The sequence below is a fragment of the Oncorhynchus masou genome, unplaced genomic scaffold (assembly GCF_036934945.1).
Source record: "Oncorhynchus masou masou isolate Uvic2021 unplaced genomic scaffold, UVic_Omas_1.1 unplaced_scaffold_941, whole genome shotgun sequence".
Lineage (NCBI taxonomy): Eukaryota > Metazoa > Chordata > Actinopteri > Salmoniformes > Salmonidae > Oncorhynchus > Oncorhynchus masou.
The window spans coordinates 20,001-45,526 of record NW_027015901.1 but is presented as its reverse complement, the minus strand read 5'-3'; the positions used below and the strand labels follow the sequence as shown (position 1 = coordinate 45,526).

The 25,526-nt window shown below is 47.5% G+C and overlaps 1 protein-coding gene across 10 annotated transcripts in view; it reads right to left on the bottom strand.

The window, feature by feature from the left end:
• The window catches only part of LOC135538321 (cytokine-like nuclear factor N-PAC), a 48,525-nt gene that overhangs the window by 7,736 nt on the left and 15,263 nt on the right, over positions 1-25,526 (bottom strand). For 2 of the 10 annotated variants that reach the window (XM_064964235.1, XM_064964241.1), the window contains 7 exons: positions 23,676-23,729; positions 11,505-11,555; positions 8,078-8,151; positions 4,557-4,677; positions 4,220-4,330; positions 510-611; positions 3-159 (listed from right to left, as the gene is read on the bottom strand). In XM_064964235.1, the coding sequence (XP_064820307.1) occupies positions 3-159; positions 510-611; positions 4,220-4,330; positions 4,557-4,677; positions 8,078-8,151; positions 11,505-11,555; positions 23,676-23,729 (670 nt within the window). The remainder of the gene's footprint in view (positions 1-2; positions 160-509; positions 612-4,219; positions 4,331-4,556; positions 4,678-8,077; positions 8,152-11,504; positions 11,556-23,675; positions 23,730-25,526) is intronic. The other 8 variants (XM_064964243.1, XM_064964237.1, XM_064964239.1 and 5 more) reach the window with 5 other exon arrangements.

Genomic DNA, 25,526 nt, shown 5'->3' with positions numbered 1-25,526 from the left:
ACCTAGGAAGAATGAGGTCTTGCCCATGGCCTGGAAACAGGAGCTGCAGTCTTCATAGACCGTCCTGTCTCCGGCCGCTAGGATGACCAGCATGCCGTCGTAGAGACCTGTGCTCCCAGCCACAGGAGCCTCCAGGAAGCGGCCGTGTGACGAGATCACCTAATGACAGTCAGACAGGAGCCAAATCAGACAGTGGTGTGGCAGTAGAGGAGTCAATGAGAGATGCATATGATAAGACGATTGATGATGTAATGGACAGTACCCAATGGGAGAGTGATGATGGCCTAGCGACAGTGGGAGTAGCATACACCTGGAATCACAAGCTCTCTCTCCGTGTGTGTGTGTACCTGCGAGAGCTCACTCCGTGTGTGTGTACCTGCGAGAGCTCGCTCCGTGTGTGTATACCTGCGAGAGCTCGCTCCGTGTGTGTATACCTGTGAGCGCTCTGTGTGTGTATACCTGTGAGAGCTCTGTGTGTGTATACCTGTGAGAGCTCTGTGTGTGTATACCTGTGAGAGCTCTGTGATGGTCTCTGGATCCACGGTAGACATCTCTACGTAACATTTCCCTGGCCTGATGCCCTGGAGCACTCCACTGGGACCCAGCACCAACTGGCAGAGAGAGAGAATGAGAGTGGGGGGGGGGGAAGAGAGAGAAGAAAAAGAGAGAGAAAGAGAGAGAGAAAGAGAGAGAGAGGTATTAACAGTCATATGTAGTGATATAAATTAGTCACTGCAGTCAGAACTAAAAGGCATTACAATACTTATCACACCAAGATCACCACCAGCAGCAACATGGCAGCCTGTCTGTTTAGAACATCTCACTCTCTCACCTGCCTGGAAATCTGGCCTGACTGCACACATACAAACATCTCACTCTCTCACCTGCCTGGAAATCTGGCCTGACTACAAACATCTCACTCTCTCACCTGCCTGGAAATCTGGCCTGACTGCACACATACAAACATCTCACTCTCTCACCTGCCTGGAAATCTGACCTGACTGCAAACATCTCACTCTCTCACCTGCCTGGAAATCTGGCCTGACTACAAACATCTCACTCTCTCACCTGCCTGGAAATCTGGCCTGACTACAAACATACAAACATCTCACTCTCTCACCTGCCTGGAAATCTGGCCTGACGACAAACATCTCACTATCTCACCTGCCTGGAAATCTGGCCTGACTACAAACATCTCACTCTCTCACCTGCCTGGAAATCTGGCCTGACTACAAGCATCTCACTCTCTCACCTGCCTGGAAATCTGGCCTGACTACAAGCATCTCACTCTCTCACCTGCCTGGAAATCTGGCCTGCCTACAAACATCTCACTCTCTCTCCTGCCTGGAAATCTGGCCTGACTACAAACATACAAACATCTCACTCGCTCACCTGCCTGGAAATCTGGCCTGACTACAAACATCTCACTATCTCACCTGCCTGGAAATCTGGCCTGACTACAAACATCTCACTCTCTCACCTGCCTGGAAATCTGGCCTGACTACAAGCATCTCACTCTCTCACCTGCCTGGAAATCTGGCCTGACTACAAGCATCTCACTCTCTCACCTGCCTGGAAATCTGGCCTGCCTACAAACATCTCACTCTCTCTCCTGCCTGGAAATCTGGCCTGACTACAAACATACAAACATCTCACTCGCTCACCTGCCTGGAAATCTGGCCTGACTACAAGCATCTCACTCTCACCTGCCTGGAAATCTGGCCTGACTACACACATACAAACATCTCACTCTCTCAACTGCCTGGAAATCTGGCCTGACTACAAGCATCTCACTCTCTCACCTGCCTGGAAATCTGGCCTGACTACAAACATCTCACTCTCTCACCTGCCTGGAAATCTGGCCTGACTACAAACATACAAACATCTCACTCTCTCACCTGCCTGGAAATCTGGCCTGACTGCAAACATCTCACTCTCTCACCTGCCTGGAAATCTGGCCTGACTACAAACATCTCACTCTCTCACCTGCCTGGATATCTGGCCTAACTACAAACATCTCACACTCTCACCTGCCTGGAAATCTGGCCTGACTACAAACATACAAACATCTCACTCTCTCACCTGCCTGGAAATCTGGCCTGACTGCAAACATCTCACTCTCTCACCTGCCTGGAAATCTGGCCTGACTACAAACATCTCACTCTCTCACCTGCCTGGAAATCTGGCCTGACTACAAACATCTCACTCTCTCACCTGCCTGGAAATCTGGCCTGACGACAAGCATCTCACTCTCTCACCTGCCTGGAAACCTGACTACAAACATCTCACTCTCACCTGCCTGGAAATCTGGCCTGACTACAAACATACAAACATCTCACTCTCTCACCTGCCTGGAAATCTGGCCTGACTGCAAACATCTCACTCTCTCACCTGCCTGGAAATCTGGCCTGACGACAAACATCTCTCTCTCACCTGCCTGGAAATCTGGCCTGACTACAAACATCTCACTCTCTCACCTGCCTGGAAATCTGGCCTAACGACAAACATCTCAACCTGCCTGGAAATCTGGCCTGACTACAAACATCTCACTCTCACCTGCCTGGAAATCTGGCCTGACTGCACACATACAAACATCTCACTCTCTCACCTGCCTGGAAATCTGGCCCGACTACAAACATCTCACTCTCTCACCTGCCTGGAAATCTGGCCTGACTACAAACATCTCACTCTCTCACCTGCCTGTAAATCTGGCCTGACTACAAACATCTCACTCTCTCACCTGCCTGGAAATCTGGCCTGACTACAAACATACAAACATCTCACTCTCTCACCTGCCTGGAAATCTGGCCTGACGACAAACATCTCACTATCTCACCTGCCTGGAAATCTGGCCTGACTACAAACATCTCACTCTCTCACCTGCCTGGAAATCTGGCCTGACTACAAGCATCTCACTCTCTCACCTGCCTGGAAATCTGGCCTGACTACAAACATCTCACTCTCTCACCTGCCTGGAAATCTGGCCTGCCTACAAACATCTCACTCTCTCTCCTGCCTGGAAATCTGGCCTGATGACAAACATCTCACTCGCTCACCTGCCTGGAAATGACTGCATCTCACTCTCACCTGCCTGGAAATCTGGACTGACTACACACATACAAACATCTCACTCTCTCAACTGCCTGGAAATCTGGCCTGACAACAAGCATCTCACTCTCTCACCTGCCTGGAAATCTGGCCTGACTACAAACATCTCACTCTCTCACCTGCCTGGAAATCTGGCCTGACGACAAGCATCTCACTCTCTCACCTGCCTGGAAATCTGGCCTGACTACAAGCATCTCACTCTCTCACCTGCCTGGAAATCTGGCCTGACTACAAACATCTCACTCGCTCACCTGCCTGGAAATCTGGCCTGACTACAAGCATCTCACTCTCTCACCTGCCTGGAAATCTGGCCTGACTACACACATACAAACATCTCACTCTCTCACCTGCCTGGAAATCTGGCCTGACGACAAGCATCTCACTCTCTCACCTGCCTGGAAATCTGGCCTGACTACAAGCATCTCACTCTCTCACCTGCCTGGAAATCTGGCCTGATACAAACACACTCTCTCACCTGCCTGGAAATCTGGCCTGACGACAAACATCTCACTATCTCACCTGCCTGGAAATCTGGCCTGACTACAAACATCTCACTCTCTCACCTGCCTGGAAATCTGGCCTGACGACAAACATCTCACTCTCTCACCTGCCTGGAAATCTGGCCTGACGACAAACATCTCACTCTCTCACCTGCCTGGAAATCTGGCCTGACGACAAACATCTCACTCTCTCACCTGCCTGGAAATCTGGCCTGACTGCAAACATCTCACTCATCTGCCTGGAAATCTGGCCTACAAACATCTCACTCTCTCACCTGCCTGGAAATCTGGCCTGACTGCAAACATCTCACTCTCTCACCTGCCTGGAAATCTGGCCTGACTGCAAACATCTCACTCTCTCACCTGCCTGGAAATCTGGCCTGACTGCAAACATCTCACTCTCTCACCTGCCTGGAAATCTGGCCTGACGACAAACATCTCACTCTCTCACCTGCCTGGAAATCTGGCCTCTGCATCTCACTCTCTCACCTGCCTGGAAATCTGGCCTGACGACAAGCATCTCACTCTCTCACCTGCCTGGAAATCTGGCCTGACTACAAACATACAAACACCGTCTGTTGAGATGTGTCCCCGTTTCCTTAGTTACTTACATCCCTGGCAGCCTTGGGGTCTGAGACGCAGGAGAAGGTGATGTCACACATGGAGACCACCTCCGCTGGGGTCCGCCCTAACCTGGCCCCCTCCTGGATGAACAGGTCACACTGCAGCGGGAAGACAACAGGAACAAGACAGGAAGTGAGCTCACAGGAAGGGATGTCACAACAGGATGTAGGTCAAAATCATCACCAAACCCAAACGTTGTTACTTTACATTATAAATAAATAATTTATTTTTTGCATAAAATATAATACTGTACCAAATAACGGGTTTAAATAGTAATAGTTTTGACGGAATCACAGGAGTAAATTCTGTATCGTATTTTCTCACATGTTGGTTGTCTTGTGGTACCTTTTCTACTGTGCGATTCCACACTGTGACGACGTGGCCCATCTTTAACAGGTTGGACACGATTCCGCTACCCATAAGCCCCAGCCCCAGGAACCCTATCCTGTAAAGGAAAGACACAAGTTTACATTTTTTATTCCTTTTCCTGATGGACAAAAAAAAAAACTGGGGCCAGTATTCAGAGTCATAGAGCTGGTCTAGGATCAGGTCCCCCCTGTCCATGTAATCTAATAGGACCAGTATTCAGAGTCATAGAGCTGGTCTAGGATCAGGTCCCCCCTGTCCATGTAATCTAATAGGACCAGTATTCAGAGTCATAGAGCTGGTCTAGGATCAGGCCCCACCTGTCCATGTAATCTAATAGGACCAGTATTCAGAGTCATAGAGCTGGTCTAGGATCAGGTCCCCCCTGTCCATGTAATCTAATAGGACCAGTATTCAGTCATAGAGCTGGTCTAGGATCAGGTCCCCCCTGTCTATGTAATCTAATAGGACCAGTATTCAGTCATAGAGCTGGTCTAGGATCAGGTCCCCCTGTCCATGTAATCTAATAGGACCAGTATTCAGTCATAGAGCTGGTCTAGGATCAGGTCCCACCTGTCCATGTAATCTAATAGGACCAGTATTCAGTCATAGAGCTGGTCTAGGATCAGGTCCCCCTGTCCATGTAATCTAATAGGACCAGTATTCAGTCATAGAGCTGGTCTAGGATCAGGTCCCCCTGTCCATGTAATCTAATAGGACCAGTATTCAGTCATAGAGCTGGTCTAGGATCAGGTCCCCCTGTCCATGTAATCTAATAGGACCAGTATTCAGTCATAGAGCTGGTCTAGGATCAGGTCCCCCTGTCCATGTAATCTAATAGGACCAGTATTCAGTCATAGAGCTGGTCTAGGATCAGGTCCCCCTGTCCATGTAATCTAATAGGACCAGTATTCAGTCATAGAGCTGGTCTAGGATCAGGTCCCACCTGTCCATGTAATCTAATAGGACCAGTATTCAGTCATAGAGCTGGTCTAGGATCAGGTCCCCCCTGTCCATGTAATCTAATAGGACCAGTATTCAGTCATAGAGCTGGTCTAGGATCAGGTCCCACCTGTCCATGTAATCTAATAGGACCAGTATTCAGTCATAGAGCTGGTCTAGGATCAGGTCCCCCTGTCCATGTAATCTAATAGGACCAGTATTCAGTCATAGAGCTGGTCTAGGATCAGGTCCCCCCTGTCCATGTAATCTAATAGGACCAGTATTCAGTCATAGAGCTGGTCTAGGATCAGGTCCCCCTGTCCATGTAATCTAATAGGACCAGTATTCAGAGTCATAGAGCTGGTCTAGGATCAGGTCCCCCTGTCCATGTAATCTAATAGGACCAGTATTCAGTCATAGAGCTGGTCTAGGATCAGGTCCCCCTGTCCATGTAATCTAATAGGACCAGTATTCAGTCATAGAGCTGGTCTAGGATCAGGTCCCACCTGTCCATGTAATCTAATAGGACCAGTATTCAGTCATAGAGCTGGTCTAGGATCAGGTCCCCCTGTCCATGTAATCTAATAGGACCAGTATTCAGTCATAGAGCTGGTCTAGGATCAGGTCCCCACCTGTCCATGTAATCTAATAGGACCAGTATTCAGTCATAGAGCTGGTCTAGGATCAGGTCCCCCGTCCATGTAATCTAATAGGACCAGTATTCAGTCATAGAGCTGGTCTAGGATCAGGTCCCCCTGTCCATGTAATCTAATAGGACCAGTATTCAGTCATAGAGCTGGTCTAGGATCAGGTCCCCCTGTCCATGTAATCTAATAGGACCAGTAAGTCATAGAGCTGGTCATATCAGCCCTGTCCATGTAATCTAAAGGACCAGTATTCAGTCATAGAGCTGGTCCAGGATCAGGTCCCCCTGTCCATGTAATCTAATAGGACCAGTATTCAGTCATAGAGCTGGTCTAGGATCAGGTCCCCCTGTCCATGTAATCTAATAGGACCAGTATTCAGTCATAGAGTTTGTCTAGGATCAGGTCCCCTGTCCATGTAATCTAAAAGGACCAGTATTCAGTCATAGAGCTGGTCTAGGATCAGGTCCCCCTGTCCATGTAATCTAATAGGACCAGTATTCAGTCATAGAGCTGGTCTAGGATCAGGTCCCCCTGTCCATACATCTAATAGGACCAGTATTCAGTCATAGAGCTGGTCTTGTCTGTCCATGTAATCTAATAGGACCAGTATTCAGTCATAGAGCTGGTCTAGGATCAGGTCCCACCTGTCCATGTAATCTAATAGGACCAGTATTGTCATGCTGGTCTAGGATCAGGTCCCCCTGTCCATGTAATCTAATAGGACCAGTATTCAGTCATAGAGCTGGTTTAGGATCTGGTCCCCCTGTCCATGTAATCTAATAGGACCAGTATTCAGTCATAGAGCTGGTCTAGGATCAGGTCCTGTCCATGTAATCTAATAGGAGTATTCAGTCATAGAGCTGGTCTAGGATCAGGTCCCCCTGTCCATGTAATCTAATAGGACCAGTATTCAGTCATAGAGCTGGTCTAGGATCAGGTCCCCTGTCCATGTAATCTAATAGGACCAGTATTCAGTCATAGAGCTGGTCTAGGATCAGGTCCCCCTGTCCATGTCATCTAATAGGACCAGTATTCAGTCATAGAGCTGGTCTAGGATCAGGTCCCCCTGTCCATGTAATCTAATAGGACCAGTATTCAGTCATAGCTGGTCTAGGATCAGGTCCCCCTGTCCATGTAATCTAATAGGACCAGTATTCAGTCATAGAGCTGGTCTAGGATCAGGTCCCCCTGTCCATGTAATCTAATAGGACCAGTATTCAGTCATAGTGCTGGTCTAGGATATTACCTGTCCATGTAATCTAATAGGACCAGTATTCAGTCATAGAGCTGGTCTAGAATCAGGTCCCCCTGTCCATATAATCTAATAGGACCAGTATCAGTCATAGAGCTGGTCTAGGATCAGGTCCCCCTGTCCATGTAATCTAATAGGACCAGTATTCAGTCATAGAGCTGGTCTAGGATCAGGTCCCCCTGTCCTAACATATTCATTTGATCTGAAAGGCTAAAATAATATTAGCATCAGCACTTGGAAGGCTTTATGACTACTTAACCCAATTTTTCAGTTTTTGATTTGTTAAAAAAGTTTGAAATATCCAATAAATGTCGTTCCACTTCATGATTGTGTCCCACTTGTTGTTGATTCTTCACAAAAAAATACAGTTTTATATCTTTATGTTTGAAGCCTGAAATGTAAAACTGCAAAGTTCAAGGGGGACGAATACTTTCGCAAGGCACTGTATATATATTACTACAGTATCTCCTACCGTTTGTCTGTGGGAGTAATACTGCTATATACATATATTACTACAGTATCTCCTACCGTTTGTCTGTGGGAGTAATACTGCTACATACATATATTACTACAGTATCTCCTACCGTTTGTCTGTGGGAGTAATACTGCTACATATATATTACTACAGTGTCTCCTACCGTTTGTCTGTGGGAGTAATACTGCCATTGATGGCAGTGCTGTCTGCTGCTTGGATGGACGTTGACCTCGTGTCCTGTACAGACCAAACAAAAACACCACCGTCATTTTAACAGGCACATCGAGAGTTCCCGACCACAGAGGAGTACAAACATACGGCATCTAGTGGGTCTTACTTAATATCTGATCTCGTACTTGCTATATAGACGGTCACAAATGGCACCCTATTCCCTATATAGACGGTCCCAAATGGCACCCTACTCCCTCTATAGACGGTCACAGACGGCACCCTATTCCCTATATAGACGGTCCCAAATGGCACCCTACTCCCTATATAGACGGTCACAGATGGCACCCTACTCCCTATATAGACAGTCCCAAATGGCACCCTATTCCCTATATAGACAGTCCCAAACGGAACCCTATTCCCTATATAGACAGTCCCAAACGGAACCCTATTCCCTATATAGACGGTCCCAAACGGCACCCTATTCCCTATATAGACGTTCACAAACATACTTGCTGTTTGTATGACACCTCCAGCTGTACCTCTACATAACATACACCTCCAGCTGTACCCCTCTACATAACATACACCTCCAGCTGTACCCCTCTACATAACATACACCTCCAGCTGTACCCCTCTACATAACATACACCTCCAGCTGTACCTCTACATAACATACACCTCCAGCTGTACCCCTCTACATAACATACACCTCCAGCTGTACCCCTCTACATAACATACACCTCCAGCTGTACCCCTACATAACAAACACCTCCAGCTGTACCTCTACATAACATACACCTCCAGCTGTACCCCTCTACATAACATACACCTCCAGCTGTACCTCTACATAACATACACCTCCACCTCTACATAACATACACCTCCAGCTGTACCCCTCCACATAACATACACCTCCAGCTGTACCCCTCCACATAACATACACCTCCACCTCTACATAACATACACCTCCAGCTGTACCCCTCTACATAACATACACCTCCAGCTGTACCCCTCTACATAACATACACCTCCACCTCTACATAACATACACCTCCAGCTGTCCTACAAACATACACCTCTAGCTGTTTCTACATAACATACACCATTCTAGCTGTACCCCTCTACATAACATACACCTCTAGCTGTACCCCTCTACATAACATACACCTCCAGCTGTACCTCTACATAACATACACCTCCAGCTGTACCCCTCTACATAACATACACCTCTAGCTGTACCCCTCTACATAACATACACCTCCAGCTGTACCCCTCTACATAACATACACCTCCAGCTGTACCCCTCTACATAACAAACACCTCCAGCTGTACCTCTACATAACATACACCTCCAGCTGTACCCCTACATAACATACACCTCCAGCTGTACCCCCCTACATAACAAACACCTCCAGCTGTACCCCTCTACATAACATACACCTCCAGCTGTACCCCTCTACATAACATACACCTCCAGCTGTACCTCTACATAACATACACCTCCACCTCTACATAACATACACCTCCAGCTGTACCCCTCTACATAACATACACCTCCAGCTGTACCCCTCTACATAACATACACCTCCAGCTGTACCCCTCTACATAACATACACCTCCAGCTGTACCTCTACATAACATACACCTCCACCTCTACATAACATACACCTCCAGCTGTACCCCTCTACATAACATACACCTCCAGCTGTACCCCTCTACATAACATACACCTCCACCTCTACATAACATACACCTCCAGCTGTACCCCTCTACATAACATACACCTCTAGCTGTACCCCTCTACATAACATACACCTCTAGCTGTACCCCTCTACATAACATACACCTCTAGCTGTACCCCTCTACATAACATACACCTCCAGCTGTACCTCTACATAACATACACCTCCAGCTGTACCCCTACATAACATACACCTCCAGCTGTACCCCTCTACATAACATACACCTCCAGCTGTACCTCTACATAACATACACCTCCAGCTGTACCCCTACATAACATACACCTCTAGCTGTACCCCTCTACATAACATACACCTCCAGCTGTACCTCTACATAACATACACCTCCAGCTGTACCCCTCTACATAACATACACCTCCAGCTGTACCCCTCTACATAACATACACCTCCAGCTGTACCCCCCTACATAACAAACACCTCCAGCTGTACCCCTCTACATAACATACACCTCCAGCTGTACCTCTACATAACATCCACCTCCAGCTGTACCCCTCTACATAACATACACCTCCAGCTGTACCCCTCTACATAACATACACCTCCAGCTGTACCCCCTACATAACATACACCTCCAGCTGTTACATAACATACACCTCCAATCCCCTCTACATAACATACACCTCTAGCTGTACCCCTCTACATAACATACACCTCCAGCTGTACCTCTACATAACATACACCTCCAGCTGTACCTCTACATAACATACACCTCCAGCTGTACCTCTACATAACATACACCTCCAGCTCCACCCCTCTACATAACATACACCTCCAGCTGTACCCCTACATAACATACACCTCCAGCTGTACCCCTACATAACATACACCTCCAGCTGTACCTCTACATAACATACACCTCCAGCTGTACCTCTACATAACATACACCTCCAGCTCCACCCCTCTACATAACATACACCTCCAGCTGTACCCCTACATAACATACACCTCCAGCTGTACCTCTACATAACATACACCTCCAGCTGTACCTCTACATAACATACACCTCCAGCTGTACCTCTACATAACATACACCTCCAGCTGTACCCCTCTACATAACATACACCTCCAGCTGTACCCCTCTACATAACATACACCTCCAGCTGTACCTCTACATAACATACACCTCCAGCTGTACCTCCTAAGGCGAGCCAAAGTAGACTCAGACAGCAAATAGAGAATGGTACTGAGGGTGAGTGAGTTAAGAGGTCAAGCATTAAGACGGTCACTAATGGCACCCTATTCCCTATATAGACGGTCACAAATGGCACCCTACTCCCTATATAGACGGTCCCAAATGGCACCCTATTCCCTATATAGACGGTCACAAATGGCACCCTATTCCCTATATAGACGGTCCCAAATGGCACCCTATTCCCTATATAGACGGTCCCAAATGGCACCCTGATCCCTCTATAGAATCACAAATGGCACCCTATTCCCTATATAGATGGTCCCAAATGGCACCCTACTCCCTATATAGACGGTCACAGATGGCACCCTGCTCCCTATATAGACGGTCCCAAATGGCACCCTACTCCCTATATAGTGAACTACTTTCGACCAGAATGACCAGAGGTTTAAGCAGCGCCTCAATCCGGGGGTGGAGAAGAACCCAGGGCCCTAATCACAGGAGCCGTTTGAGACAGACTGCTGGCTCACCTCCTCAACGACCTTCAGGCGTTTACTGATCGGCTCCATAGACGAGGCAGGCTGAGGAGGGGAGAGAAAAGGTTCAAAGGACAGACATTAGTTTACACACAAACAGTGGTGCTCACATCCCCCTAAAACCACCACACCGGATGCATCCCAAAACAGCACTGTGTTTCCTTTATAGTGCACTACTGGTGACCAGGGCCCAGATGGGGCTTTGGCCAAATGTAGCCATTCACTCACTGACTGAACAGAGACATTTTATATTCCTAGTTCTGGTGGTGTCGTTGAACGGCTAAGCTAATGCTAGCTAGGGTTTGTAGCAGGCTGCTAGGCCTGCTTTGGTAACACAGACGAGGACAGTGTGATTTCACAACTTACGTTTTCGAGTTGATTCATCCAATTCAAGGAGGAAGTAGAAAATGAGAGGGGGATTTATATTTAAAATATATATATTTTTTTAAATTGTTTCATACACAGAGTTGCTAACTTTCAACCTTAGCTGTGTTATGGAACGTCTTCTTGAGTTTGTGTATATTCACTCTGAATCTCCCTCAGACAATATACATCGTCTGTGTGTGTGACTAGAGCAGAGGTGTCAAACCCACTTTCCCCAGGGGCCGCATCCAATCTCCCACCAGTTCCAGAGGGCCGCAATGAAAATGTATAAATGATCCTCTGTCAAAATGTGCCAAAATAGTCCTCTATCCATCATTTCTGGGGGAATTGGATGCTTCCTGACAGTCTAGCTTTTATTTAAAAGGATTATTAGCAACAAGGACCCAGTCAATAAACTGTATGAATGTAGGTCCATTATCACGTTTCTGTTTGGTTTCAGTCATTGGAAAGTATATTCAGTTTGTTCCTGACTGGACGTTGGTGCTGTACTAGTGTAGTGTCTGGTGTGTGACTAGACGTTGGTGCTGTACTAGTGTAGTTTCTGGTGTGTGACTAGACGTTGGTGCTGTACTAGTGTAGTTTCTGGTGTGTGACTAGACGTTGGTGCTGTACTAGTGTAGTTTCTGGTGTGTGACTAGACGTTGGTGCTGTACTAGTGTAGTTTCTGGTGTGTGACTAGACGTTGGTGCTGTACTAGTGTAGTTTCTGGTGTGTGACTCGACGTTGGTGCTGTACTAGTGTAGTTTCTGGTGTGTGACTGGACGTTGGTGCTGTACTAGTGTAGTTTCTGGTGTGTGACTAGACGTTGGTGCTGTACTAGTGTAGTTTCTGGTGTGTGACTAGACGTTGGTGCTGTACTAGTGTAGTTTCTGGTGTGTGACTGGACGTTGGTGCTGTACTAGTGTAGTTTCTGGTGTGTGACTAGACGTTGGTGCTGTACTAGTGTAGTTTCTGGTGTGTGACTAGACGTTGGTGCTGTACTAGTGTAGTTTCTGGTGTGTGACTGGACGTTGGTGCTGTACTAGTGTAGTTTCTGGTGTGCGACTAGACGTTGGAGGTTGGTGCTGTACTAGTGTAGTTTCTGGTGTGTGACTAGACGTTGGTGCTGTACTAGTGTAGTTTCTGGTGTGTGACTGGACGTTGGTGCTGTACTAGTGTAGTTTCTGGTGTGTGACTAGACGTTGGTGCTGTACTAGTGTAGTTTCTGGTGTGTGACTAGACGTTGGTGCTGTACTAGTGTAGTTTCTGGTGTGTGACTAGACGTTGGTGCTGTACTAGTGTAGTTTCTGGTGTGTGACTAGATGTTGGAGGTTGGTGCTGTACTAGTGTAGTTTCTGGTGTGTGACTAGACGTTGGTGCTGTACTAGTGTAGTTTCTGGTGTGTGACTAGACGTTGGTGCTGTACTAGTGTAGTTTCTGGTGTGCGACTAGACGTTGGAGGTTGGTGCTGTACTAGTGTAGTTTCTGGTGTGTGACTAGACGTTGGTGCTGTACTAGTGTAGTTTCTGGTGTGCGACTAGACGTTGGTGCTGTACTAGTGTAGTTTCTGGTGTGTGACTAGACGTTGGTGCTGTACTAGTGTAGTTTCTGGTGTGTGACTAGATGTTGGTGCTGTACTAGTGTAGTTTCTGGTGTGTGACTAGACGTTGGTGCTGTACTAGTGTAGTTTCTGGTGTGTGACTGGACGTTGGTGCTGTACTAGTGTAGTTTCTGGTGTGTGACTGGACGTTGGTGCTGTACTAGTGTAGTTTCTGGTGTGTGACTGGACGTTGGTGCTGTACTAGTGTAGTTTCTGGTGTGTGACTAGACGTTGGCGCTGTACTAGTGTAGTTTCTGGTGTGTGACTGGACGTTGGAGGTTTGTGCTGTACTAGTGTAGTTTCTGGTGTGTGACTAGACGTTGGAGGTTTGTGCTGTACTAGTGTAGTTTCTGGTGTGTGACTAGACGTTGGTGCTGTACTAGTGTAGTTTCTGGTGTGTGACTAGACGTTGGTTGGTGCTGTACAAGTGTAGTTTCTGGTGTGTGACTAGACGTTGGTGCTGTACTAGTGTAGTTTCTGGTGTGTGACTAGACGTTGGTGCTGTACTAGTGTAGTTTCTGGTGTGTGACTCGACGTTGGTGCTGTACTAGTGTAGTTTCTGGTGTGTGACTAGACGTTGGTGCTGTACTAGTGTAGTTTCTGGTGTGTGACTAGACGTTGGCGCTGTACTAGTGTAGTTTCTGGTGTGTGACTGGACGTTGGCGCTGTACTAGTGTAGTTTCTGGTGTGTGACTAGACGTTGGCGCTGTACTAGTGTAGTTTCTGGTGTGTGACTAGACGTTGGCGCTGTACTAGTGTAGTTTCTGGTGTGTGACTAGACGTTGGCGCTGTACTAGTGTAGTTTCTGGTGTGTGACTAGACGTTGGTGCTGTACTAGTGTAGTTTCTGGTGTGTGACTAGGCGTTGGCGGTTGGTGCTGTACTAGTGTAGTTTCTGGTGTGTGACTAGACGTTGGCGCTGTACTAGTGTAGTTTCTGGTGTGTGACTGGACGTTGGAGGTTTGTGCTGTACTAGTGTAGTTTCTGGTGTGTGACTAGACGTTGGAGGTTTGTGCTGTACTAGTGTAGTTTCTGGTGTGTGACTAGACGTTGGTGCTGTACTAGTGTAGTTTCTGGTGTGTGACTAGACGTTGGTGCTGTACTAGTGTAGTTTCTGGTGTGTGACTGGACGTTGGTGCTGTACTAGTGTAGTTTCTGGTGTGTGACTAGACGTTGGTGCTGTACTAGTGTAGTTTCTGGTGTGTGACTAGACGTTGGTGCTGTACTAGTGTAGTTTCTGGTGTGTGACTAGACGTTGGTGCTGTACTAGTGTAGTTTCTGGTGTGTGACTAGATGTTGGAGGTTGGTGCTGTACTAGTGTAGTTTCTGGTGTGTGACTAGACGTTGGTGCTGTACTAGTGTAGTTTCTGGTGTGTGACTAGACGTTGGTGCTGTACTAGTGTAGTTTCTGGTGTGCGACTAGACGTTGGAGGTTGGTGCTGTACTAGTGTAGTTTCTGGTGTGTGACTAGACGTTGGTGCTGTACTAGTGTAGTTTCTGGTGTGCGACTAGACGTTGGTGCTGTACTAGTGTAGTTTCTGGTGTGCGACTAGACGTTGGAGGTTGGTGCTGTACTAGTGTAGTTTCTGGTGTGCGACTAGACGTTGGAGGTTGGTGCTGTACTAGTGTAGTTTCTGGTGTGTGACTAGACGTTGGAGGTTGGTGCTGTACTAGTGTAGTTTCTGGTGTGTGACTAGACGTTGGAGGTTGGTGCTGTACTAGTGTAGTTTCTGGTGTGTGACTAGACGTTGGTGCTGTACTAGTGTAGTTTCTGGTGTGTGACTAGACGTTGGTGCTGTACTAGTGTAGTTTCTGGTGTGTGACTAGATGTTGGAGGTTTGTGCTGTACTAGTGTAGTTTCTGGTGTGTGACTAGACGTTGGAGGTTTGTGCTGTACTAGTGTAGTTTCTGGTGTGTGACTAGACGTTGGTGCTGTACTAGTGTAGTTTCTGGTGTGTGACTAGACGTTGGTGCTGTACTAGTGTAGTTTCTGGTGTGTGACTAGACGTTGGTGCTGTACTAGTGTAGTTTCTGGTGTGTGACTAGACGTTGGTGCTGTACTAGTGTAGTTTCTGGTGTGTGACTAGACGTTGGTGCTGTACTAGTGTAGTTTCTGGTGTGTGACTAGACGTTGGTGCTGTACTAGTGTAGTTTCTGGTGTGTGACTGGACGTTGGTGCTGTACTAGTGTAGTTTCTGGTGTGTGACTGGACGTTGGTGCTGTACTAGTGTAGTTTCTGGTGTGTGACTGGACGTTGGTGCTGTACTAGTGTAGTTTCTGGTGTGTGACTAGACGTTGGCGCTGTACTAGTGTAGTTTCTGGTGTGTGACTGGACGTTGGAGGTTTGTGCTGTACTAGTGTAGTTTCTGGTGTGTGACTAGACGTTGGAGGTTTGTGCTGTACTAGTGTAGTTTCTGGTGTGTGACTAGACGTTGGTGCTGTACTAGTGTAGTTTCTGGTGTGTGACTAGACGTTGGTTGGTGCTGTACAAGTGTAGTTTCTGGTGTGTGACTAGACGTTGGTGCTGTACTAGTGTAGTTTCTGGTGTGTGACTAGGCGTTGGTGCTGTACTAGTGTAGTTTCTGGTGTGTGACTCGACGTTGGTGCTGTACTAGTGTAGTTTCTGGTGTGTGACTAGACGTTGGTGCTGTACTAGTGTAGTTTCTGGTGTGTGACTAGACGTTGGCGCTGTACTAGTGTAGTTTCTGGTGTGTGACTGGACGTTGGCGCTGTACTAGTGTAGTTTCTGGTGTGTGACTAGACGTTGGCGCTGTACTAGTGTAGTTTCTGGTGTGTGACTAGACGTTGGCGCTGTACTAGTGTAGTTTCTGGTGTGTGACTAGACGTTGGCGCTGTACTAGTGTAGTTTCTGGTGTGTGACTAGACGTTGGTGCTGTACTAGTGTAGTTTCTGGTGTGTGACTAGGCGTTGGCGGTTGGTGCTGTACTAGTGTAGTTTCTGGTGTGTGACTAGACGTTGGCGCTGTACTAGTGTAGTTTCTGGTGTGTGACTGGACGTTGGAGGTTTGTGCTGTACTAGTGTAGTTTCTGGTGTGTGACTAGACGTTGGAGGTTTGTGCTGTACTAGTGTAGTTTCTGGTGTGTGACTAGACGTTGGTGCTGTACTAGTGTAGTTTCTGGTGTGTGACTAGACGTTGGTTGGTGCTGTACAAGTGTAGTTTCTGGTGTGTGACTAGACGTTGGTGCTGTACTAGTGTAGTTTCTGGTGTGTGACTAGACATTGGTGCTGTACTAGTGTAGTTTCTGGTGTGTGACTCGACGTTGGTGCTGTACTAGTGTAGTTTCTGGTGTGTGACTAGACGTTGGTGCTGTACTAGTGTAGTTTCTGGTGTGTGACTAGACGTTGGCGCTGTACTAGTGTAGTTTCTGGTGTGTGACTGGACGTTGGCGCTGTACTAGTGTAGTTTCTGGTGTGTGACTAGACGTTGGCGCTGTACTAGTGTAGTTTCTGGTGTGTGACTAGACGTTGGCGCTGTACTAGTGTAGTTTCTGGTGTGTGACTAGACGTTGGCGCTGTACTAGTGTAGTTTCTGGTGTGTGACTAGACGTTGGTGCTGTACTAGTGTAGTTTCTGGTGTGTGACTAGGCGTTGGCGGTTGGTGCTGTACTAGTGTAGTTTCTGGTGTGTGACTAGACGTTGGTGCTGTACTAGTGTAGTTTCTGGTGTGTGACTGGACGGAGGTTGGTGCTGTACTAGTGTAGTTTCTGGTGTGTGACTGGACGTTGGTGCTGTACTAGTGTAGTTTCTGGTGTGTGACTGGACGTTGGTGCTGTACTAGTGTAGTTTCTGGTGTGTGACTAGACGTTGGTGCTGTACTAGTGTAGTTTCTGGTGTGTGACTAGACGTTGGCGGTTGGTGCTGTACTAGTGTAGTTTCTGGTGTGTGACTAGACGTTGGAGGTTGGTGCTGTACTAGTGTAGTTTCTGGTGTGTGACTAGACGTTGGAGGTTGGTGCTGTACTAGTGTAGTTTCTGGTGTGTGACTAGACGGTGGAGGTTGGTGCTGTACTAGTGTAGTTTCTGGTGTGTGACTCGACGTTGGTGCTGTACTAGTGTAGTTTCTGGTGTGTGACTAGACGTTGGCGGTTGGTGCTGTACTAGTGTAGTTTCTGGTGTGTGACTAGAGTTTCGTTGGAGGTTGGTGCTGTACTAGTGTAGTTTCTGGTGTGTGACTAGACGTTGGAGGTTGGTGCTGTACTAGTGTAGTTTCTGGTGTGTGACTCGACGTTGGTGCTGTACTACTATTGTAAAGTGGCTGTTCCACTGGATGTCATAAGGTGAATTCACCAATTTGTAAGTCGCTCTGGATAAGAGCGTCTGCCAAATGACTTAAATGTAATGTAAATGTTTCTGGTGTGTGACTCGACGTTGGTGCTGTACTAGTGTAGTTTCTGGTGTGCGACTGGACGTTGGAGGTTGGTGCTGTACTAGTGTAGTTTCTGGTGTGTGACTAGACGGAGGTTGGTGCTGTACTAGTGTAGTTTCTGGTGTGTGACTCGACGTTGGTGCTGTACTAGTGTAGTTTCTGGTGTGTGACTCGACGTTGGTGCTGTACTAGTGTAGTTTCTGGTGTGTGACTAGACGTTGGCGGTTGGTGCTGTACTAGTGTAGTTTCTGGTGTGTGACTAGACGTTGGAGGTTGGTGCTGTACTAGTGTAGTTTCTGGTGTGTGACTAGACGTTGGAGGTTGGTGCTGTACTAGTGTAGTTTCTGGTGTGTGACTCGACGTTGGTGCTGTACTACTATTGTAAAGTGGCTGTTCCACTGGATGTCATAAGGTGAATTCACCAATTTGTAAGTCGCTCTGGATAAGAGCGTCTGCCAAATGACTTAAATGTAATGTAAATGTTTCTGGTGTGTGACTCGACGTTGGTGCTGTACTAGTGTAGTTTCTGGTGTGCGACTGGACGTTGGAGGTTGGTGCTGTACTAGTGTAGTTTCTGGTGTGTGACTAGACGGAGGTTGGTGCTGTACTAGTGTAGTTTCTGGTGTGTGACTCGACGTTGGTGCTGTACTAGTGTAGTTTCTGGTGTGTGACTAGACGGAGGTTGGTGCTGTACTAGTGTAGTTTCTGGTGTGCGACTAGACGTTGGTGCTGTACTAGTGTAGTTTCTGGTGTGTGACTAGACGTTGGCGGTTGGTGCTGTACTAGTGTAGTTTCTGGTGTGCGACTAGACGTTGGAGGTTGGTGCTGTACTAGTGTAGTGTCTGGTGTGTGACTAGACGTTGGAGGTTGGTGCTGTACTAGTGTAGTTTCTGGTGTGTGACTAGACGTTGGCGGTTTGTGCTGTACTAGTGTAGTTTCTGGTGTGTGACTAGACGTTGGCGGTTGGTGCTGTACTAGTGTAGTTTCTGGTGTGTGACTAGACGTTGGTGCTGTACTAGTGTAGTTTCTGGTGTGTGACTAGACGTTGGAGGTTGGTGCTGTACTAGTGTAGTTTCTGGTGTGTGACTAGACGTTGGAGGTTGGTGCTGTACTAGTGTAGTGTCTGGTGTGTGACTAGACGTTGGAGGTTGGTGCTGTACTAGTGTAGTGTCTGGTGTGTGACTAGACGTTGGAGGTTGGTGCTGTACTAGTGTAGTTTCTGGTGTGCGACTAGACGTTGGAGGTTGGTGCTGTACTAGTGTAGTTTCTGGTGTGTGACTAGACGGAGGTTGGTGCTGTACTAGTGTAGTTTCTGGTGTGTGACTAGACGGAGGTTGGTGCTGTACTAGTGTAGTTTCTGGTGTGTGACTAGACGGAGGTTGGTGCTGTACTAGTGTAGTTTCTGGTGTGTGACTAGACGTTGGAGGTTGGTGCTGTACTAGTGTAGTTTCTGGTGTGTGACTAGATGTTGGTGCTGTACTAGTGTAGTTTCTGTTGTGTGACTAGACGTTGGAGGTTGGTGCTGTACTAGTGTAGTTTCTGGTGTGTGACTAGACGTTGGAGGTTGGTGCTGTACTAGTGTAGTTTCTGGTGTGTGACTAGATGTTGGTGCTGTACTAGTGTAGTTTCTGGTGTGCGACTAGACGTTGGCGGTTGGTGCTGTATTAGTGTAGTTTCTGGTGTGTGACTAGACGTTGGAGGTTGGTGCTGTACTAGTGTAGTTTCTGGTGTGTGACTAGACGTTGGAGGTTGGTGCTGTACTAGTGTAGTTTCTGGTGTGTGACTAGACGTTGGAGGTTGGTGCTGTACTAGTGTAGTTTCTGGTGTGTGACTAGATGTTGGTGCTGTACTAGTGTAGTTTCTGGTGTGCGACTAGACGTTGGCGGTTGGTGCTGTATTAGTGTAGTTTCTGGTGCGTGACTAGACGTTGGAGGTTGGTGCTGTACTAGTGTAGTTTCTGGTGTGTGACTAGACGTTGGAGGTTGGTGCTGTACTAGTGTAGTGTCTGGTGTGTGACTAGACGTTGGAGGTTGGTGCTGTACTAGTGTAGTTTCTGGTGTGTGACTAGACGTTGGAGGTTGGTGCTGTACTAGTGTAGTTTCTGGTGTGTGACTAGATGTTGGTGCTGTACTAGTGTAGTTTCTGGTGTGCGACTAGACGTTGGCGGTTGGTGCTGTATTAGTGTAGTTTCTGGTGTGTGACTAGACGTTGGAGGTTGGTGCTGTACTAGTGTAGTTTCTGGTGTGTGACTAGACGTTGGAGGTTGGTGCTGTACTAGTGTAGTTTCTGGTGTGTGACTAGACGTTGGCTGTTTGTGCTGTACTAGTGTAGTTTCTGGTGTGTGACTAGACGTTGGAGGTTGGTGCTGTACTAGTGTAGTTTCTGGTGTGCGACTAGACGTTGGAGGTTGGTGCTGTACTAGTGTAGTTTCTGGTGTGCGACTAGACGTTGGCGGTTGGTGCTGTACTAGTGTAGTTTCTGGTGTGTGACTAGACGTTGGAGGTTGGTGCTGTACTAGTAGTTTCTGGTGTGTGACTAGACGTTGGAGGTTGGTGCTGTACTAGTAGTTTCTGGTGTGCGACTAGACGTTGGTGCTGTACTAGTGTAGTTTCTGGTGTGCGACTAGACGTTGGCGGTTGGTGCTGTACTAGTGTAGTTTCTGGTGTGTGACTAGACGTTGGAGGTTGGTGCTGTACTAGTGTAGTTTCTGGTGTGTGACTAGACGTTGGAGGTTGGTGCTGTACTAGTGTAGTTTCTGGTGTGTGACTAGACGTTGGAGGTTGGTGCTGTACTAGTAGTTTCTGGTGTGTGATTAGATAGCTGTCTGTAACATGAAGGGAACACCAGTTACAACTGTAACTACTGGGGCTATCAGAATGACTACGCGGTGCTACAGTGTAACAGTTACACTTTCAGGGCTGTGGCCACTGACATGTGTCCAAAATATGGCAAGGCATTATGGAACTCAGAGTGCATAGTGTTGCCCGAGGAGGGGGAGATTCAGAGTGCATGGTGTTGCCCGAGGAGGGGGAGATTCAGAGTGCATGGTGTTGCCCGAGGAGGGGGAGATTCAGAGTGCATAGTGTTGCCCGAGGAGGGGAGATTCAGAGTGCATAGTGTTGCCCGAGGAGGGGGAGATTCAGAGTGCATAGTGTTGCCCGAGGAGGGGGAAATTCAGAGTGCATAGTGTTGCCCGAGGAGGGGGAGATTCAGAGTGCATAGTGTTGCCCGAGGAGGGGGAGATTCAGAGTGCATGGTGTTGCCCGAGGAGGGGGAGATTCAGAGTGCATGGTGTTGCCCGAGGAGGGGGAGATTCAGAGTGCATGGTGTTGCCCGAGGAGGGGGAGATTCAGAGTGCATGGTGTTGCCCGAGGAGGGGGAGATTCAGAGTGCATAGTGTTGCCTGAGGAAGTAGTGAACTATATAGGGAATAGGGTTTCGGACTCTGGTCAAAAGTAGTGCACTATATAGAGAATAGGGTTTTGGACTCTGGTCAAAAGTAGTGCACTATATAGAGAATAGGGTTTTGGATTCTGGTCAAAAGTAGTGCACTATATAGGGTATAGGGTTTTGGACTCTGGTCAAAAGTAGTGAACTATATAGAGAATAGGGTTTTGGATTCTGGTCAAAAGTAGTGAACTATATAGAGAATAGAAACTGTTCGCTGCTCTGGCCCCCCAATGGTGGAACAAACTCCCTCACGACGCCAGGACAGCGGAGTCAATCACCACCTTCCGGAGACACCTGAAACCCCACCTCTTCAAGGAATACCTAGGATAAGATAAGTAATCCTTCTCACCCCCCCCCTTAATGATTTAGATGCACTATTGTAAAGTGGCTGTTCCACTGGATGTCAGAAGGTGAATTCACCAATTTGTAAGTCGCTCTGGATAAGAGCGTCTGCTAAATGACTTAAATGTAAAATGTAGAATAGGGTTTTGGATTCTGGTCAAAAGTAGTGAACTATATAGAGAATAGGGTTCTATAGGACTCTGGTCAAAAGTAGTGAACTATATAGAGAATAGGGTTTTGGATTCTGGTCAAAAGTAGTGCACTATATAGAGAATAGGGTTTTGGACTCTGGTCAAAAGTAGTGCACTATACAGGGAATAGGGTTTTGGATTCTGGTCAAAAGTAGTGCACTATATAGAGAATAGGGTTTTGGATTCTGGTCAAAAGTAGTGAACTATATAGAGAATAGGGTTTTGGATTCTGGTCAAAAGTAGTGCACTATATAGAGAATAGGGTTTTGGATTCTGGTCAAAAGTAGTGAACTATATAGAGAATAGGGTTTTGGATTCTGGTCAAAAGTAGTGAACTATATAGAGAATAGGGTTTTGGATTCTGGTCAAAAGTAGTGAACTATATAGAGAATAGGGTTTTGGACTCTGGTCAAAAGTAGTGCACTATATAGAGAATAGGGTTTTGGATTCTGGTCAAAAGTAGTGCACTATATAGAGAATAGGGTTTTGGATTCTGGTCAAAAGTAGTGAACTATATAGAGAATAGGGTGCCATTCTGGTCAAAAGTAGTGCACTATATAGAGAATAGGGTTTTGGATTCTGGTCTAAAGTAGTGAACTATACAGGGAATAGGGTGCCATTCTGGTCAAAAGTAGTGCACTATACAGGGAATAGGGTGCCATTCTGGTCAAAAGTAGTGCACTATACAGGGAATAGGGTGCCGCCTGGGATGCAGGAAGGATTCAGAGAGAAATCCATGCAAGAGCAGCAGGATAGAGAGAAGGGAAGGGAGCTCTACAATCAATACATTTCACGTGCTTCCAGACGAAATAAACCATCTAATTGATTTCTTTCATTAGAAAACGGTGCCCCATAGAAGTACCAGTGAAATAGTGAAATGTAGAAGGAATCGGCACAGTAGTGTACAGATAAACATTTACATTGAATGAAACTACCTAATAAAACTGAACTACACCACACAGAAAAAGGTAGGAGAAGAAAGGGTTAATTAATGATCAATTGAGAAAACAGTTAACAAGCAACAACAAAAAAAGGTCTCCAAACTGTCTGCTTCCTGATTCTATACCCTTCTCCTGAAGGGTGCACTTGCACACTCCCCATCGTGGGTTTAAAAAGCGCCGGCCCAGCGCCGGCCAAGCACCGGACCAGCGCCGGCCAAGCACCGGACAAGCGCCGCCTAAGCACCGGACCAGCGCCGCCTAAGCACCGGACCAGCGCCGCCTAAGCACCGGACCAGCGCCGCCTAAGCACCGGACCAGCGCCGGCTAAGCACCAGATCAACACCAGACCAGCGCCGGCTAAGCACCGGACCAGCGCCGCCTAAGCACCGGACCAGCGCCGCCTAAGCACCGGACCAGCGCCGGCTAAGCACCAGATCAACACCGGACCAGCGCCACCTAAGCACCGGACCAGCGCCGCCTAAGCACCGGACCAGCGCCGCCTAAGCACCGGACCAGCGCCGGCTAAGCACCGGCTGGACGAAGTCAGTTTCCATCATTCTGAAATCCATGATGGGGAGCGTAAGAGTCTTCAAGAGAAGGATAGACAATTGAAACGCAGACTTTATTCCTATGAAGCTCATACACACTCCTATGTTATTCTCCCACCTAACAGAGTAGGGTGAAGTTGCCCGTAGACACTGATCTTGGGTCAGATTAGCATGGGGGAGGGAAAGCTGATTCTAGATCTGTACCTCGGGGGAACCTCACCCCCTGAGCCCTTAAAACCCCAACAGTGTGCAGTCACAGTGCAACAGCTGCAAAACCAACCAGCACCCCCCCCCCCAAACCAAGCAAAAATGTTGAACAAACATTCAGCAAACTTTCCCTCTTACCTTCTCAGTCTGGCTGAGCAGAAAGTGGTGGAAATGGGGATCATCCCGTACTGGCTACAATGGAAGAGAGTTCAACTGTTGAAATGGGGATCATCATGAACTGGCTACAATGGAAGAGACTTCAGTATTCTCTAAACTGGTAGTACTACTAGTGGTATTCTCTAAACCTCTAGTGGTATTCTCTAAACCGGTAGTACTACTAGTGGTATTCTCTAAACTGGTAGTACTACTAGTGGTATTCTCTAAACTGGTAGTACTACTAGCGGTATTCTCTAAACCTCTAGTGGTATTCTCTAAACCGGTAGTACTACTAGTGGTATTCTCTAAACTGGTAGTACTACTAGTGGTATTCTCTAAACTGGTAGTACTACTAGTGGTATTCTCTAAACCTCTAGCGGTATTCTCTAAACCTCTAGTGGTATTCTCTAAACCTCTAGCGGTATTCTCTAAACTGGTAGTACTACTAGTGGTATTCTCTAAACCTCTAGTGGTATTCTCTAAACCTCTAGTGGTATTCTCTAAACCTCTAGCGGTATTCTCTAAACCTCTAGTGGTATTCTCTAAACCGGTAGTACTACTAGTGGTATTCTCTAAACTGGTAGTACTACTAGTGGTATTCTCTAAACCGGTAGTACAACTAGCGGTATTCTCTAAACCTCTAGCGGTATTCTCTAAACCTCTAGCGGTATTCTCTAAACCTCTAGCGGTATTCTCTAAACCTCTAGCGGTATTCTCTAAACCTCTAGCGGTATTCTCTAAACCTCTAGCGGTATTCTCTAAATTATTCTCTAGCGATATTCTCTAAACCTCTAGCGATATTCTCTAAACCTCTAGCGATATTCTCTAAACCTCTAGCGGTATTCTCTAAACCTCTAGCGGTATTCTCTAAACCTCTAGCGGTATTCTCTAAACCTCTAGCGGTATTCTCTAAACCTCTAGCGGTATTCTCTAAACCTCTAGCGGTATTCTCTAAACTGGTAGTATGACCAGTGGTATTCTCTAAACCTCTAGTGGTATTCTCTAAACTGGTAGTACTACTAGCAGTATTGTCTAAACCACTAGCAGTATTATCTAAACCAGTGTTTCCCAAACCCTGGTCCCCCAGTACCCCCAACCCTGGTCCCCCAGTACCCCCAACCCTGGTCCCCCAGTAACCCCAACCCTGGTCCCCTAGTACCCCCAACCCTGGTCCTCCAGTACCCCCAACCCTGGTCCTCCAGTACCCCCAACCCTGGTCCTCCAGTACCACCAACAGAACACGTTGTTATTGTAACCCTGGACATGCACACCTGATTCAACTGGTCAACTAATCATAAAGTCCTCAATGAGTTGAATGAGGTGTCTTTGTCCAGGGATACAACTAAACTGTACTGTTGGGGTACTGGAGGACCAGGGTTGGGGCTACTGGAGGACCAGGGTTGGAAAAGACGGCTCTAACCACCCACCGCTACCCGTATTCTCCAACCTCCCACCGCTACCCGTATTCTCCCACCGCTAACCCGTATCCTCCCACCGCTAACCCGTATCCTCCAACCTCCCACCGCTAACCCGTATCCTCCAACCTCCCACCGCTAACCCGTATCCTCCAACCTCCCACCGCTAACCCGTATCCTCCAACCTCCCACCGCTAACCCGTATCCTCCAACCTCCCACCGCTAACCCGTATCCTCCAACCTCCCACCGCTAACCCGTATCCTCCAACCTCCCACCGCTAACCCGTATCCTCCAACCTCCCACCGCTAACCAGTACAGTATCCTCTAACCTCCCACCACTACCAGTATCCTCTAACCTCCCACCACTACCAGTATCCTCTAACCTCCCACCACTACCAGTATCCTCTAACCTCCCAC